At 62.5% G+C, this 14,417-nt stretch overlaps 1 protein-coding gene across 4 annotated transcripts in view; it reads left to right on the top strand.

The window, feature by feature from the left end:
- Positions 1 to 14,417, top strand: part of CBFA2T3 (CBFA2/RUNX1 partner transcriptional co-repressor 3) — a 102,059-nt gene that overhangs the window by 79,644 nt on the left and 7,998 nt on the right. For all 4 annotated transcript variants that reach the window (XM_030924916.1, XM_030924917.1, XM_030924918.1 and 1 more), the window contains 4 exons: positions 4,941 to 5,182; positions 5,457 to 5,546; positions 10,977 to 11,158; positions 11,846 to 12,066. In XM_030924916.1, the coding sequence (XP_030780776.1) occupies positions 4,941 to 5,182; positions 5,457 to 5,546; positions 10,977 to 11,158; positions 11,846 to 12,066 (735 nt within the window). The remainder of the gene's footprint in view (positions 1 to 4,940; positions 5,183 to 5,456; positions 5,547 to 10,976; positions 11,159 to 11,845; positions 12,067 to 14,417) is intronic.

Genomic DNA, 14,417 nt, shown 5'->3' with positions numbered 1-14,417 from the left:
TGGCCAGTGGGACTGACCGTGAGTGCAGAGGGAAGGGGCATGACACTGTCCCTGGCAGGCCTGTAGCTCAGCCAGGTCTGCTAGGGCAGACCCCACCTACCTGGAGTCCCAGATGCAACTCTTCCTGCCAGGGTGACCTTGGCCAGGTGCCACCCCCTGTGCCTCAGTTTCCCCACCTGTAAAATGGAAGTCATCATGGGCCCTGGTGCCAAGGGTGATCTCCAGGAGCCATGAGATGGTGGGGCTGGGCACACACTGGGCGCTCAGCAGACTTGAGTCTCCAGCAGACATTTGCGTCGACGGGCGTGGCCCATGGCAGGCGTTCAGGGAGCACGGGCTCTTAACAGGCGGTGTTTAGAGTTTTTCTCAGCCAGTGAGTGCAGCCATGCTTGAGCCCATCAGACAGACTCCGGTCCATCACTACCAGCCAGCCTGGCAGTATGGCCTAGGTGTGGCTGTCGCGTCACTCCCGGCTCTAAGAATGAGGGTGGCAGAACAACTGTGTGTTTCTGTTGCACGGGGCTGTCCTTGTCACAGCCGTTATTCTGTGATGGGCCTGGCCATGCACCCGCGCCTGGCATGCAGCTCCTGGACAGTGGCTATTGTCACCCACTGTGTGATCTTATAGATGGTGAATCCCAGCTCCTGGAGCCACCACAGCAAGGAGCAGGGGTGACAGGAAGGGCTGCCTTAGGGCACCTCTGTCCCATCTGACCCCCCCACCAAGGCTCTGATGCTGGGGGAGCCACGGGGGTGCTTGCGTGTGCCCCCAAACCTCAGCTGGGGACACGTGTGCAGTCTAACTTAGTAACACACCTGTTGCGGGAGTGAAAGCAGTTGTGCCGGGGTTATTTTCGGCGTCTCTTTAGCTGCTGAGACTGCCCGGCAGCGCGGGAGGGAGTGCGCGGGCAGGCGAGGGCGAGCAGGCCGCTGGAAGGACCAGGCACCCAGGGCAAGGCTGGTAAGCGCACCTAAGGGAGGGCCAGGCCCAGGCCGGCCGGGGCGGTGGGCAGGGGCCCCGGTGTGCACCGTGGAGGTCTGAGAAGCCACTGGAAGGTCCACAGTCCTGGTGATAGTCCTGCGTGTCCTGGAGAAACCAGCCTCCCACTGTGGTGAGGTCTCCCATGGTGACGGGCCGTCTCCTGGCCTGGCTGGGTGACCGCAAGTGGCTGTCTTCAGTCTTGACGGGGTGTGTGTGTGTCAGAGTCCGCCGTGTGGCCAGTTGGAGCTCACCAGTGAGAGGGAAACTCAGCAGTGTGGTGGGGTCCTCTGGACAGAACCTCAGAGAGCGAGCGACCAGGGGCTCAGTGCATCCTGCCTCAGTGTCCACTGTCCCCCCGGAGGAGGGAAAGCCCCAGAACACTGTGCCGTTATCGGTGCCACGCACTCCAGAGGGCCAATGCGTCCATCCTGAGCCCAGGAAGGCACTGCTGAGATCATTCAAGCCAGGGGCACAGACAGGCTACCCACTACGCAGGCCGCCCCTGGTCGAGGGGAGCGCCGCTCAGAACGCTGTGTGGAGGTTCACAGCCCCAGCAGCAGAGGTGTCTCAATTTTGCAGCGAGCCCGTAGGAACGGCCGAGGCCACGCGTGCACTCAAGGTTTTGTGGCATATCTGACCTTCAGTTAGTGGTTTCCAGAATTCCAGTAGGTATGGGGGCCATTTACTGCCACAGCCTCACACAGCACCCAAACCATAAAACCAGTCGGGATGGAGCCACTGACCTGGGGGGTTGACCTGGGCAGTGAAGGAGAGGCCAGGGAAGCCTAGGTCTGGCCTGAGCGACTCCAGCTGGGGACACACGGTACAAAGGAGGTCACTGCCACGTTGTCCCTTGATCCCTGGAGCCCCACTTGGAACTCCAGGATGGGTTGGGAGCCATTTGCAAATGAGGAAACTGAGGCTAGGCGCCGGGTCTGAGTCATAGGGCACATCTGGGCCTGGCGGCCGGGTCCTCGCTCCTAACCAGGGCAGCTTCCCCCAGCCCTTGAAGGCAGGGCTGTGTCTGTCTGGACGTCCTTACCACGCTGGTGTGTCTGAGGGCCTCTGCGGCGCCCCCCGTCCTTCTGGCCTCCTCCTGCAGACCCTGCAGTGGGTATCTGTGAGGCCCAGGCTGGAGCGAGAGCAGAGTGAGCACTGGGCCCCAGGGGAGGCCGTCATTGTGGGCACATCTGTTCCGCCCTCTCCACCAAGAACATCCTGAGCACAGGGCTGGCATCACCCCGTCCCACTGTGCCCAGCGCTGGCTGCTCGGTGTGTGGGGTCTGCCGGGGACGGGAGATGGTCTCGGGGAGCCACGCTGCCCTGCTGAGTGTCTTCGGTGCCTCGGTGCCCATCTGCCGCGTGGAATGTGTGTGATGACCGTGCAGCCTGTGTGTGCACAGATGCAGAGCCCAGCCCGGGCCACAGCACGGCTCCCTGACCTGAGAGGCGCCTTGCAGGTGCCACTAGACCGCGGTCGGGAAGGTGAGAGCCTCAGGCGGCTTCTGGGAAGGTGGAGTGGAGGAAGCCGATGGCGGCCACCTAAGGGTTACTGGAGGGACACTTAGAGAAGGTCTGACCCCTCAGAAGGGCCTCGGTGGAGGTACGGGCTGGTCAGTCAACCTCGGGAGGGTGTGGCCCCTTCCAGCCCAGGCCTGCAGGAGCGGGTAGAAAGGGAGGCCAGGCCCAGCCGGGGCCATAGCTGTGGGGACGCAGCCCAGGAAGGGGGCCTGGCATGTGGGCCCCCACGTCCCATGTTCCCTCCCGTCCAGACAGAGTCCACAACACTCAGCAGGGTCACCTCCCAGGGCCAGGTTAGGATGGGCAGGGCTGGCCTGATCTGAGGGGTACACCAAGACCCCCCACTATCCACGGCACATGAACTAAACAGCACGTGCCTACCGGCTTCCCAGGAGGAGCTGCTGCACCAGCCCAGCCCAGGGGCGTCTCCATCCTGGAGAAAGGGTTTTCCTCTCCTCCTCGGCACACACAGGCCCCGCCAGGCCTCAGCCACAGGCGTGAACATACGGCTAGAGCCTCGGAGGAATTTGGCCCTGAGGGAGCAGGTGGCTCTGAGCTGCCCCCCACCCCCAGACCCACACTCTCAGCAAGGGCAAGGGGTGGGCTCCCTGGGGAGAGGCACTCGGGGCCACAGTGGAGCAAGAGAGATGTGCGTGAACGTCATAGCCGTGCGTGTGTGCATGTGTGTGTGCGTGTGTGCGTGTGTGTGCATGTGCATACATGTGTGCACGTGTGTACATGTGTGTGCATGCGTGTAAGGGTAGTGGGGGGTGAGTGGAGGCAGGGAAATGGAGGGCTCACTCTGGGAGCAGGGGAGTTGGTACCCTGTGTAGGGAGTGTGTCCTTGTGCAGGAGGCAGGAGCCAGCCGTGAGTGTGTGCGGGGTTTCGGTCCTCCTGACAGCAGGAGCTGGCCAGGACTTCAGGCCTCCCAGAGGCATCTAGTCCCCCTCCCATCAGCAAGGGACTTGGGAGCCCTGTGACCTCTGACCTATCTGCAGAGCCTGGAGGTCGCCCCTCAGGCTCCTGAGGCCAAGGGCACAGGGTGCAGGTGTCCCGGGCACAGGAGGGCCACCCTGGCCTCCTTGCAAGAGGCTTGGCCTTAGCTCTGTCACCTGAGAAAAGGGGTGAGGCCCAGCCCTGGGACCTTCCATAGCAGCCCCATGTCTGCCAGGCTCCTGGAACGCTGACCCCAATAGGAGGGCCAGCCAGGCAGTCACGTCTCAGTGGCCAACAGGCAGCCCTGCAGTGCCCTCCTCAGCTGTTCCTTATGTCACCTGCTTGTCCTCAGCATGCGCTGGTCTGTGTGCACATGCATCTGTGTGTCCAGCCACCAGAGGCAGGAACCCACCCAGTGTGTCCTTGGGTGTCCCAGCTCCTCTGCCCCCTGGAACCCCATTAGCCCAGGTGTTGGGGCAAATGAAGGCATCGCTTACAGCTGGGAGGCACCTGTCTGGAACATCGCTCAGGGCTGGGAGACACATGTAGGAGGGACATTGCTCAGGGTGGGAAAGCACCTGCAGGGGACATTGCTCAGGGCTGGGAGACACTTGTTTTGGGGACATTGCTCGGGGCTGGGAGGCACCTGCAGGGGACATTGCTCAGGGCTGGGAGGCACCTGTGTGGGGCATTGCTCGGGGCTGGGAGACACTTGTTTTGGGGACATTGCTTGGGGCTGGGAGGCATCTGTGTGAGGACATTGCTCAGGGCTGGGAGACACTTGTTTTGGGGACATTGCTCGGGGCTGAGAGGTGCCTGACTGGGTGTGGGGTGTTGCTTGGGAACGTCATGCCAGAGGTGACGGCAGCTGGTCTTTCGGGGGACAGCGACTTCTCATTTTCCAAGTCTCCTGTGCCTCCAGAAAGTGGGAACTGAGCCATCAAGCCCCCGTTGTGTGGAAAAGCCCCTCGCTCCCTGTTCGCAGTGAAAACCTGAGCCAGCCTGGTGGGTCGGTGTCTTCCAGGCCAGGTGTAGGGGCCACACCCCTCCTAGGTGTGAAGGGCCTGACTTCAGCCCCAGAGCAAGTCCCAAGGGTGGTGCCAGGCAGGGGAAGCCACACTCAGAACACAGTCACTCCACAGCCACCACCATTGTGGATGCCATCCCAGCCCTTACCCGCTGGGGACCTGGGGCAAAGAGGCTTCACCTCCCTGCGTATCCATTTCCATGTCTGTAAGGGGGTGTGTGTGACCTCTCAGAGCAGGGCCGGAAGGACAGATGGTCAGCACACAAAGGTCCGGCTCAGCTGCCCTGGGCGGCTGAGCACTGCCCCGGCTCAGCACTGCTGTCGTTGTGTCCCACTATTGTCGCCGTTGCTGTTGACATTGTCACCTTGGTCGCTGCTGCCCTCACTGTCGCCGTCTGGGCCGTGTTGTCACTGTCACCTTCGTGTCCTCATGTCTCGTGTCCCTCGCCCTCACACCTGCTTCCCTCCTGCAGTGATGAACGGCAGCAGCCACTCGCCGACAGCCATCAGCGGCGCACCGTCCACACCCAACGGCTTCAGCAATGGCCCGGCCACCTCGTCCACGGCCTCCCTGTCCACACAGCACCTGCCCCCAGCCTGTGGGGCCCGGCAACTCAGCAAGCTCAAGCGCTTCCTCACTGCCCTGCAGCAGTTTGGCAGCGACATCTCCCCAGAGATTGGGGAGCGCGTGCGCACGCTGGTGCTGGGCCTGGTGGTGAGTCGGGCAGGGGCAGCCAGGGCCTTGGGACGTGCGTATTCCCTCCGTTGAATGAGGATGCAGCCACGGCATGGAGCCCGCACGTGGGCTCCATGCTGACGACTGGGCGTGGACCCGCTCCCATGATGCCGCCTGCACCCTCCCAGGCCGTGCCCAGCTCCTGGGCTGCCTGCCTGCTTCCAACATGGAGCCGCCTCCTCAGGCGTGGGCGGGCTGGCGCTGGCTCATATGCCGAGCGGTGCCGGTGTGAGGTGGGTTTTCTCCCCTGCAGAACTCGACGCTGACGATCGAGGAGTTTCATTCCAAGCTTCAGGAGGCCACCAACTTCCCTCTGCGGCCGTTTGTCATTCCCTTCCTGAAGGTAATGGCAAACCCATCCCCTTTGCTTCGGAGGCCTCCTTAGAAGGCCCCTAATCCCATTCCTTGCCAGTGTGGACAGGCGGGAAGGGGCTGATGTGGCCGGATAGACAGGTGGGTGAAGAAGTGTCAGGCGTCGATCTTGGCCAGCCTAGGACCTGTGGTGCCCTAGGGGAGCACTGCTGACTAGTTGACTAGTCAGGGTTGATTCCTACCAGTTAAGGCCTGAAAACTGGTTCCCAGACTGGAGGATTAGTCCACCACTGAATCCAGTGCAGGACAGAGCTGTCCGGTTTGGCTCTGGTTGCCGCTAGCTCACTCCACAGGTGATTTCTGGGCACTGATGATGTGCCAGCGTGGGGCGAGGCTCAGGGACAGGGCCCAGGACATGCAGCAGGTCCCTCCTGGAGCCAGCATCCTGGGGTGGGAAGGCATTCGGTCCACAGCCACTGTCAAATCTGCAGCTGTACGTGGTGGAGAAATATTCCGAAAGTCTCTTGCCTGGAGGCATGTTGGTGAGGACTGAGGATGAGGGCGGAGCTGGGTGCGGAGCCAGCCCAGGGCTTTCCAGACAGCAGGAACTGCACGTGCAGAGGCCCCGAGGCGCGGAGCGCCGGGTGCGGAGAGGCCCCGAGGTGCAGGGCGCCGGTGCAGAGGCCCCCTGAGGCGTGGGGCGCCAGGTGCGGAGGCCGCCTGAGGCGTGGGGCGCCCACTGTGCTTGAGGAGCAGCAGAGGGGTCAGTGCGACTGGAACAGAATACGTGGGGTGGAGAGAGCAGAGGTGAGGGCGGGAGGCGTGGACAGGCGGGAAGGGTCTTATGTGGCCATGTAGGCAGGTGGATGAAGACGTGTCAGGTGAAAGCAGGTCAGATGGTCACACCCAGATCAACCGTGGACCAGGGTGGCAGCATGCGGGGCTTGTCAGCTATGCAGGCTCTCGGCCCGGCTGAAACCTACTGAATCAGAGCCTGCATTTTTACAGATGCCAGTCTGAGGAGCGGGGATTGCTTGAGGCCAGGAGTTCAAAAACAGCCTGAGTAACACAGCTAGACCCCATCTTTACAAAAAATTTAAAAGTTAGCTGGGCACTGTATGCACCCATGGTCCCAGCTACCTGGGAGGCTGAGGTGGGAAGATCGCTTGAACCCAGGAGGTCGAGACTGCAGTGAGCTGCGATCATGCCACTGCACTCCAGCCTGGGCGACAGAGCAAGACCCTGTCTCTGAACTAATGAATGAATGAATGAATGAATGGATGGATGAATGAAGCCAGTGATTCCCATGGGAGAGTGATTCCCACACACAGGCAAATGGGACGGGCACGGAAGTGCCATGGAGTCAGACTGCCATCTCTGCGGGTCTCCACTTCCCCAAGACAGCCGCACATCTCTAGCAGGAGCTGAGGAAAGGTTCCCCAAATGTATCTGACCCCATGACCCTCTCTGCTGAGCACGTGTTGGGGTCTGGGTTCCATGGAGCTTAATTGGGAGCTGCCAGTCTGGCCGCACCTTTGGGCCCACCTGAACACTGCCCGCCCTGCTGTGGGCTCCGTCTCTGCTGGGCCAGGCCTCCCCTCGGGGGTCCAGAGGACAGACCAGATCAGACACTCCCTGGCTTGAGCCCGACCCTGCCACTTAGCAGCTGTTGGCCCCTGGGCTAGGCCAGTTCCTCTGTGCCTCGGTTTCTGCATCTGCAAAATGGAATCATCTTCAGGCTGTTGGGGAGACAGCATGAAGGGACACATGGAAAGAACGGGCCTCACTCCCGGGCTCAGGGGACTCTTCCACCTCAGCCTCCCAGGTCGCGGGGACTGCAGGGAGGTGAGGCACGTTCTCGATTCACGGGGGCATCGCGCAGGGATTTGAAATGTCCCTTAGCGAAGGAGGAATTGCTTCATGCAGATCTCTCACAGCCCTGTTGACACCTGTCAAGGTGTAGCATAGGCACTGCCATGTTCCTGATTAACAGGTGGGGAAACTGAGGCTCTGGGTTCCCCCCAGGTGGTGGAGAGTTGGAGCCAGGGCTCAAACCGAGATCTGTCAAACTCCAAATGCCATGGTCGTTACAGGGCACGCCCAGGGCCAGACCCTGATCCCCCTCAGTCCCTCCCCAAGGGGACCCCACATCACACTCACCTCTGCTGCCACCCTCCCTCACTCCCTCCCTCCCTCCTGCCCTGGCTCCTCCACTCCTTCCTGCCCTCCTTCCCTCCTGCCCTCCCTCCTCTACTCCCTCCCTCCTGCCCAGCCTCCTCCGCTCCTTCCTGCCCTCCTTCCCTCCACTGCCTCCTCCCTCCCTCCCTCCACCCCTTTCCTCCCTCCACCCCTTCCTTCCCTCCACCCTCTCCCTTCCTCCTGCCCTCCCTCCCTCCCTCCTCCTGCCCTCCTCTGCCCCCTCCCACGCCCTGCTGTGCTTATGCTCCCAGCTGGTGACAAAAGAGAAGCTTCTGGAGTGTCAGGAGCCTGGGCCCATCTGGCGTCGTTTGCAGTTCGTTAGCGGTCCTTCTCTTCCCTTCCCTTCTTTTAACTTGCTACAGCCCCCACCCCTCCCAGTCTTTGGGGACCCAGCCACCCTTGTTTACCCGAGGAGCAGGGTCAGGCAGAGAGATGCCACAGCGTCCCCACCTCTGCCCCCACCAGACCTACGGCCTCTATCCATGACGCCTGGTCAGGCCCTGGTGTCCCCCGGCCACACCCCAGCATGGCGCCGTCCACAGCACTGCTCTTGTGAGGGCACCGTCTGCCTCAGTCTCCCCTCGGTACACAGGGGCTCCCACAGCCTGTGTGGTGCAGCTGCAGCTCAGGGCCAGCCCACCTCATGCCCCCACCCGGGGCCCAGGACCAGTAGGACATGAAGTCTGGTCACTTCTCTGACATGGAGCTTCTGGGGGGAGGCCGGGAGGATTCAAAAATAAAAGCTAAAGATCCTGCGGCCAGTCCTGCTTCCAGAGCTTGTTGCTCAGATACCAGCCAGAACCCTGGCCCGGCTGTCCCACCCAGGGAGTCGCCCTCACCCCACCCACACCCCTCCCAAACCCCTCCCACACCCCGCCCACACCCCCGTCCACACCCTGCCCACACCCCACCTACACCACGCCCACCCATCCCCCACCCCGCCGACACCGCTACAGGGCAGCAGCCCCTTCAGACACAAAGTGTAGTGGGGGAACCCGACCTTCCCAGGCCAGACAGGAGGAGCCTAGTGGGAGTGACCCCCAGCCAGCCCCCTTCGACCTCGGTGTTCCTGACTGTAGCCTGGGCTAGGGGAGGGGTAGCACCTTCCTGAGACATCCATAGCCCCCCAGGCCCAGTGTGGGGTACCCTCATGCAGCCCTTGGAGACATCATCCTAGAAATGGCAGGAATGGTGGCTAAGGGGCCGGAGAGGGTGGGGGCCTGCCTGGCTGGAACCCCAGCTCTGGCTTGCGTCCTCTCTCTCGTAGCTGGGGTGGTGAACCCCCTGCACAGGGCGGTGGGAAAGGACGGAGCTAATTTACCCGGAGCTCGCCAGAGCCCGTCTCGGCCAGGGTCTCCACAGTGCCAGTTTGCAGATACAGCAAGGGTCAGAGAGGTTAAGTGACCAGCCCAAGGCCACAGCGTCTCTATGGCAGAGCCCACGGTCAGGGAGGCTTTAGCTGGGTGCTTGGCAGAGCAGCGGAGTCTGCGAAAGCCCTTGTAGCTCAGCTAGTGCCTCAGCCACCACTGCCATCGCTGCGAACATCAGTCCCCCAGCCTGAGTTCGCATCTGTGCAGAGGGCAGCTTCGGGCCTTCTGTAGTCAGAGCCTCCATTCGGCAGTGGGGTTGGGGCATTTTTGCCCAGCTCAGTTTGTGTAGCATTTTAGTGGTGACACCTCCCGGGTGCCCTGGACTCCTGGGGACAGAGTGGGGACACTGCCTCGAAGGAGGCTTTGCAGGAGGCTCCCACAGGCCCCACCCCATTCTGCAGGCCTGGGGGAGCCATTCCCTGCTGGCTGAGGGCGGCGATGCGTCCGGCGCACACGCTGGTGTTGCCCAGTCCTGGGTCCCCTGCACTCTTCTGAGCCTGCCCCACACGCAGCCCAAGGGTCAGGCTTTCCAGAAGCCTGGGATGCAACCCCACCCACTGCCCCAGCTCCCAGCTGGCCCCAGCTGGCCCCAGCCAGCCAGGGATCCAGATGTTCCCCCTGCCCTAACCGCGACCAGCCGGTTCCCGAATGGGCCAAGGGGAGGCCCCTGGGGAGGGGCTGATGAGGGAGGGAGGATGTTTGGCTCCTCAGACCTCCCGGGACCTCGTTTCCCAGCTCATGCTCCTAATGTGCTCGACAGATGGCTGGTTGGCCCCTGTTCAGCTATCCAAAGAGAAAAACAGGCCCGCAGCCGGCACTGCTCGAGGGCCTGGTGGAAGCACTCATGGGGAAGGGGGAGGCGCTGGCGGGAGAAGGCGGCGTGGCAGCTTTGAAACGCATGAGAAAGTTGGGGAATTGTATTTATTTACAAATGCTTAGAACCGCTGGCCCTCCCAAGTGGCCTGCTGCTGGGCCCTGGTCCAGCACGCTCAGGGTCCAGCCTGTCCGCCCTCCCGCAGCAGCTCTGGGAAGACTTTGAGAGCACAGCTTGCGGCCCAGCGGTGCCAGCCTGGAGCCAGGGAGGAGGCGGTGGGCGCCGCGAGTACTCACAGGCACCAAAGGCAGGGTCTGCACACAAATCCTGTACACTGGGCTGTCCTTCGGCCGCACGCTTCGGAGTCCTTACCCACAAACACAGAGCCCGGTCTTGAGGCTGTCCTCACCGAGGCTGGAGGATCACTGAGCACCACGTGCTCAGAGCAGCGCGGCCACAGAACATGGGTGTTCACCTCCCAAGTCCACAATCCGTTGAGGCCAAGGCTGGAAACCAGCGGGAAGGGAAGGGGAAGCTGATTCTGAGGGGTTTCCCATCAGGGCTGGAGCAGACATACTGCCCGTAATCTCAGCCGGGTTTCACTCCCAGCTCCCTCGTGTGAGGGCCTGCAGACCCGGGGCCGCTCCCCCTCTCTGAGCCTGCATTTCCCCAGCTGTGCCCGGTCATGTGGTGCCTGCTGGGCGGGGCGGGTGCAGGGGGGAAGACCAGCCATGATCTGCTGCACCATCTTCTCCAGACGGCGCCATGGGAGGGAGCTGGGTGCAGTGGAAAAGCCCCAGCCTGGGAGTCCAGGATCTGGGCTCAAGCCCCACACGCCCCACGTCGCTGTGTGGCCCTGGTGAGGCACTCCTGCGAGCCTCGGTGCCCACTCTCCCACGGCACCCTCCCATGGCACTGCTAGGAAGGAACTTGAGGCCCACAGAGGTCGAGCACCTAATCTTTGAGGCCTGAAGTCAAGTTGAGCTTTCAGCCACCCAACCCAGGCCCCCTCTGCTCAGACCTGAGCAGGGCTGTGCACCCCTGCACGCCCCCCAGGCCCTCCTTCCCCACCCTACAGGCAAACCTGCCCTTGCTACAGCGGGAGCTCCTGCACTGTGCACGCCTGGCCAAGCAGACGCCTGCCCAGTACCTGGCCCAGCATGAGCAGCTCCTGCTGGACGCCAGCGCCTCCTCCCCCATCGACTCCTCAGAGCTGCTGCTGGAAGTCAACGAGAACGGCAAGAGGAGGACGCCCGACAGGTACCTGTGGGCTCCGGGCATCTGGGCTGGGGGCACCATGGCCACGCGGCTCACGCTGCTCCCCTCTCGGTAAGAGAGGGAACCTCCTCTGGGGCTGTAGGCCCAGCCAGCCCACTCAGGCTGAGGGAGCGTGGCGAAGCATCCTAGGGCCAGCAGGCTTGGCGGCTGCACGGGCAGACACCCCAGTGGGCTGCAGACTCAGATGCTCCGGGGAGCCTAGGAGGACAGGGAGGAGGCTGGTGGGAGGACGGCTGTCCCCTGTGTGCTGGGTGTGGACCCCGAGCGTCCAGGGGTCCAGAGTCCCCAGGTGCCTGGGCTGGACCCACTCTGCTGCTCCAGATACTCTTGTGCTGCTGCTGCCCAGGGGGCGGGTGGTCTCCAGTTACGGGAGGCTGGTGTATCCCTCTCCTCATTCCCAGAGCAGCGAGTCCGGCTCTTGGACCACCAGGCCTCAGGATCCAGTACAGCTCGAGCAGAGGTTGAGGCTGGCATAGGCCCCGGGAGAGGGGTGGCGAGTGGGAGTGCCAGGCTGGGCTTCCCAGGGCTGGTGTTTTGCTCCATGTTTCTGTCTCGCCCTTACGTGTCCTCTTTCTCTCTGCCCACACCTGTCTGCCTCTCACCCCGCCTGCACCTCTGTCCCTGGCTCTGCTATATCCACTGCCCCCACCCCGCCTGCTCTTGGGCTAGGACCAAAGAGAACGGGTTGGACCGTGACCCGCTGCACCCTGAGCACCTCAGCAAACGGCCATGCACCCTGAACCCTGCCCAGCGCTACAGCCCCAGCAACGGGCCCCCGCAGCCCACGCCACTGCACTACCGCCTGGAGGACATCGCCATGGCCCACCACTTCCGAGACGCCTACCGCCATGCGGACCCCCGGGAGCTGCGAGAGCGCCATCGGCCACTTGGTGAACAGTGTGATGGGGCAGAAGTGTGGATGCATGTTACAGGAGCACACGTGTGCCCACATGTGTACACCTGAGCATGTGGGTGCAAGGCACCACGGGCAGCTGTGTGCACCCGAACTCAGGAGACCCCGTCCCCCTTGCCTGGCACCATTCGGGGCCAGGAGAGTCCTGTCCCCCCCGGGGCAGGGTGGTGGCTGCAGAGGGGCCTGTCCTGGGCCCTGAGCCCACCTGTTCCCCTGGTGTGTGCAGCCTCGGGCCTGGAGCTGCCCACGTGGTTCTCATCCGAGTTTGGCGATTCCCACAGTGCACCTGCAGGCGGGTCACATGGCTCTGCATCTCAGTTTCCTCCTCTGTCAGCTGGGTCAGACCAGAGTCCCACCTCTCAGAGTCCAAGGCCCGGGGGAGTTAATGCAGAGTCCAGCAAGGGCTGCCGTGAGGCCTGGCTGGTATCTAGAGCAGATGGTGGGCATGGAGACTCAGAGTGAGGCCTGGCTGGTGTAGATAACAGAGAGGTGGGCACGGAGTCTTGGCCTGAGGCCTGACGGGCATGGATAACAGAGAAGTGGGCATGGAGTCTCGGTGCATTTTACACTTCACTCGTTCCTGAGCCCGTCAGCAGGGTAGCGTCAGCACCCCCATACCACAGATGAGGAGACTGGAGCCTGAGAGCACACATAATGCACCCACAGTCTCATAGCCCAGCCTGTCTGACTTTTTGATGGCCTCTGTGCTGAGGACCCAGAGATGGTTAGGCCCAGCCCCACCCCAGGAGCCCTCCAGGACAGGCTGCAGGGAGGCCTCCAGTCTGCCATGCTGAAACAGAGACCCAGGGCACGGTGGGGGCCCAGCAGCCGGGTCAGCAGAGGCCTTGCCCTGCACAAGGCCATTTCCCAGCCCCCACCTTGCGGAAGGTTCCAGGGCCTGGGCCCAGGCAGCAGGTGACGGCGTCTGGCATGCTGCAGCCGGGCCGGGCAGGTGCTGACTCCCACCCGCTTCTGCTAATACAAAAATAAACGCCAGCTGTCGGGCACATCTCAGCCACTATTTTGGTTGGGGTGTTGGTGCCGGCTGCAGCTTCACAGGCGGCAGAGCAGGGTGGTGACTTTGAGCTGTGGCTGCCACCTCCTCACCTCCTCTGCAATTTGGGGGAGCCATTTCAGGTTCAGGGGCTAGGATATCTTTAGGGGCTGAAAAGGGTCCAAAGAGGGAGACCTCAGCCCCGGGAAGCATGAGCCATGGCCGAATGCAGAAAACAGTGGGGCCTGGAAGCCTCTGATGTCTCCAGAAGCCGTGGGCACAGCCACCACGAAAGAGTCGGCCACTGCCAGGCATCACTCATATCTCCCGTGGGTGCAGCCACCACGAAAGAGTCGGCCACTGCCAGGCATCACTCACATCTCCCGTGGGTGCAGCCACCACGAAAGAGTCGGCCACTGCCAGGCATCACTCACATCTCCCGTGGGTGCAGCCACCACGAAAGAGTCGGCCACTGCCAGGCATCACTCACATCTCCCGTGGGTGCAGCCACCACGAAAGAGTCGGCCACTGCCAGGCATCACTCACATCTCCCGTGGGTGCAGCCACCACGAAAGAGTCGGCCACTGCCAGGCGTCACTCACGTCTCCCGTGGGTGCAGCCACCACAAAAGAGTCGGCCACTGCCAGGCGTCACTCATATCTCCCATGGGCCCAGCCACCACGAAAGGGGTCAGCCACTGCTGGGCGTCACTCACATCTTAGTTTCTGGTGACCTGTGGGAGTGGCCCCTGCGGCTTCAGTCCTGGAGCCTGTCAAAAGGGAAAACCTGAGACACGCTGCATTGAACAGAGTTTAAGCAAAGAACAATCCCCGAATAGGACAGGCCTCAGAGCCAGCGCGCTCCGAGAGCCCCAGCCTCCGCATGGCTGGTGGTGTTCACAGGCAGAGACAGGAGGCGGGTGCCGAGGCGGCAGGGTTGCATGTTGCTTGGCGTGGCCTCATGTTGAGTCGTGGGCGCCTGCGGGTGACCGCAGAGGGCTGCTGTGAATGACTCAGACCAGCTCCTCCCAGCGAGGTTATCCGTTGGTTCACGGGCTAAGGCAGGTCCAGGTCATGGTGTGACTTGGCACTGAGGCATCCTCAGGCCACGCTTAGTCTAACAAGGCCTTCCCAGACAGTGGCTGAGGACAGTGCTCCAGCTCCAGCCAGCCTCGGTCCACACCCCACCTCCACTGCTCTTAACCAGGCTTAGTTTCCTCAGGTGCAGGACTGAGACTGGACCCTCCCTTGGAGGCGTGTACCAGGTTGCAGGGGAAGAGCAGTCGGCCCAGAGGCCCAGGCAGCTCAGTAACCCAGGCATCCTCCGCGTTCACT

This window comes from Rhinopithecus roxellana, chromosome 20, assembly GCF_007565055.1.
Source record: "Rhinopithecus roxellana isolate Shanxi Qingling chromosome 20, ASM756505v1, whole genome shotgun sequence".
Classification (NCBI taxonomy): Eukaryota; Metazoa; Chordata; class Mammalia; order Primates; family Cercopithecidae; genus Rhinopithecus; species Rhinopithecus roxellana.
Note: the sequence above shows the minus strand (reverse complement) of the source record. Positions and strands in the feature narration are given on the sequence as shown.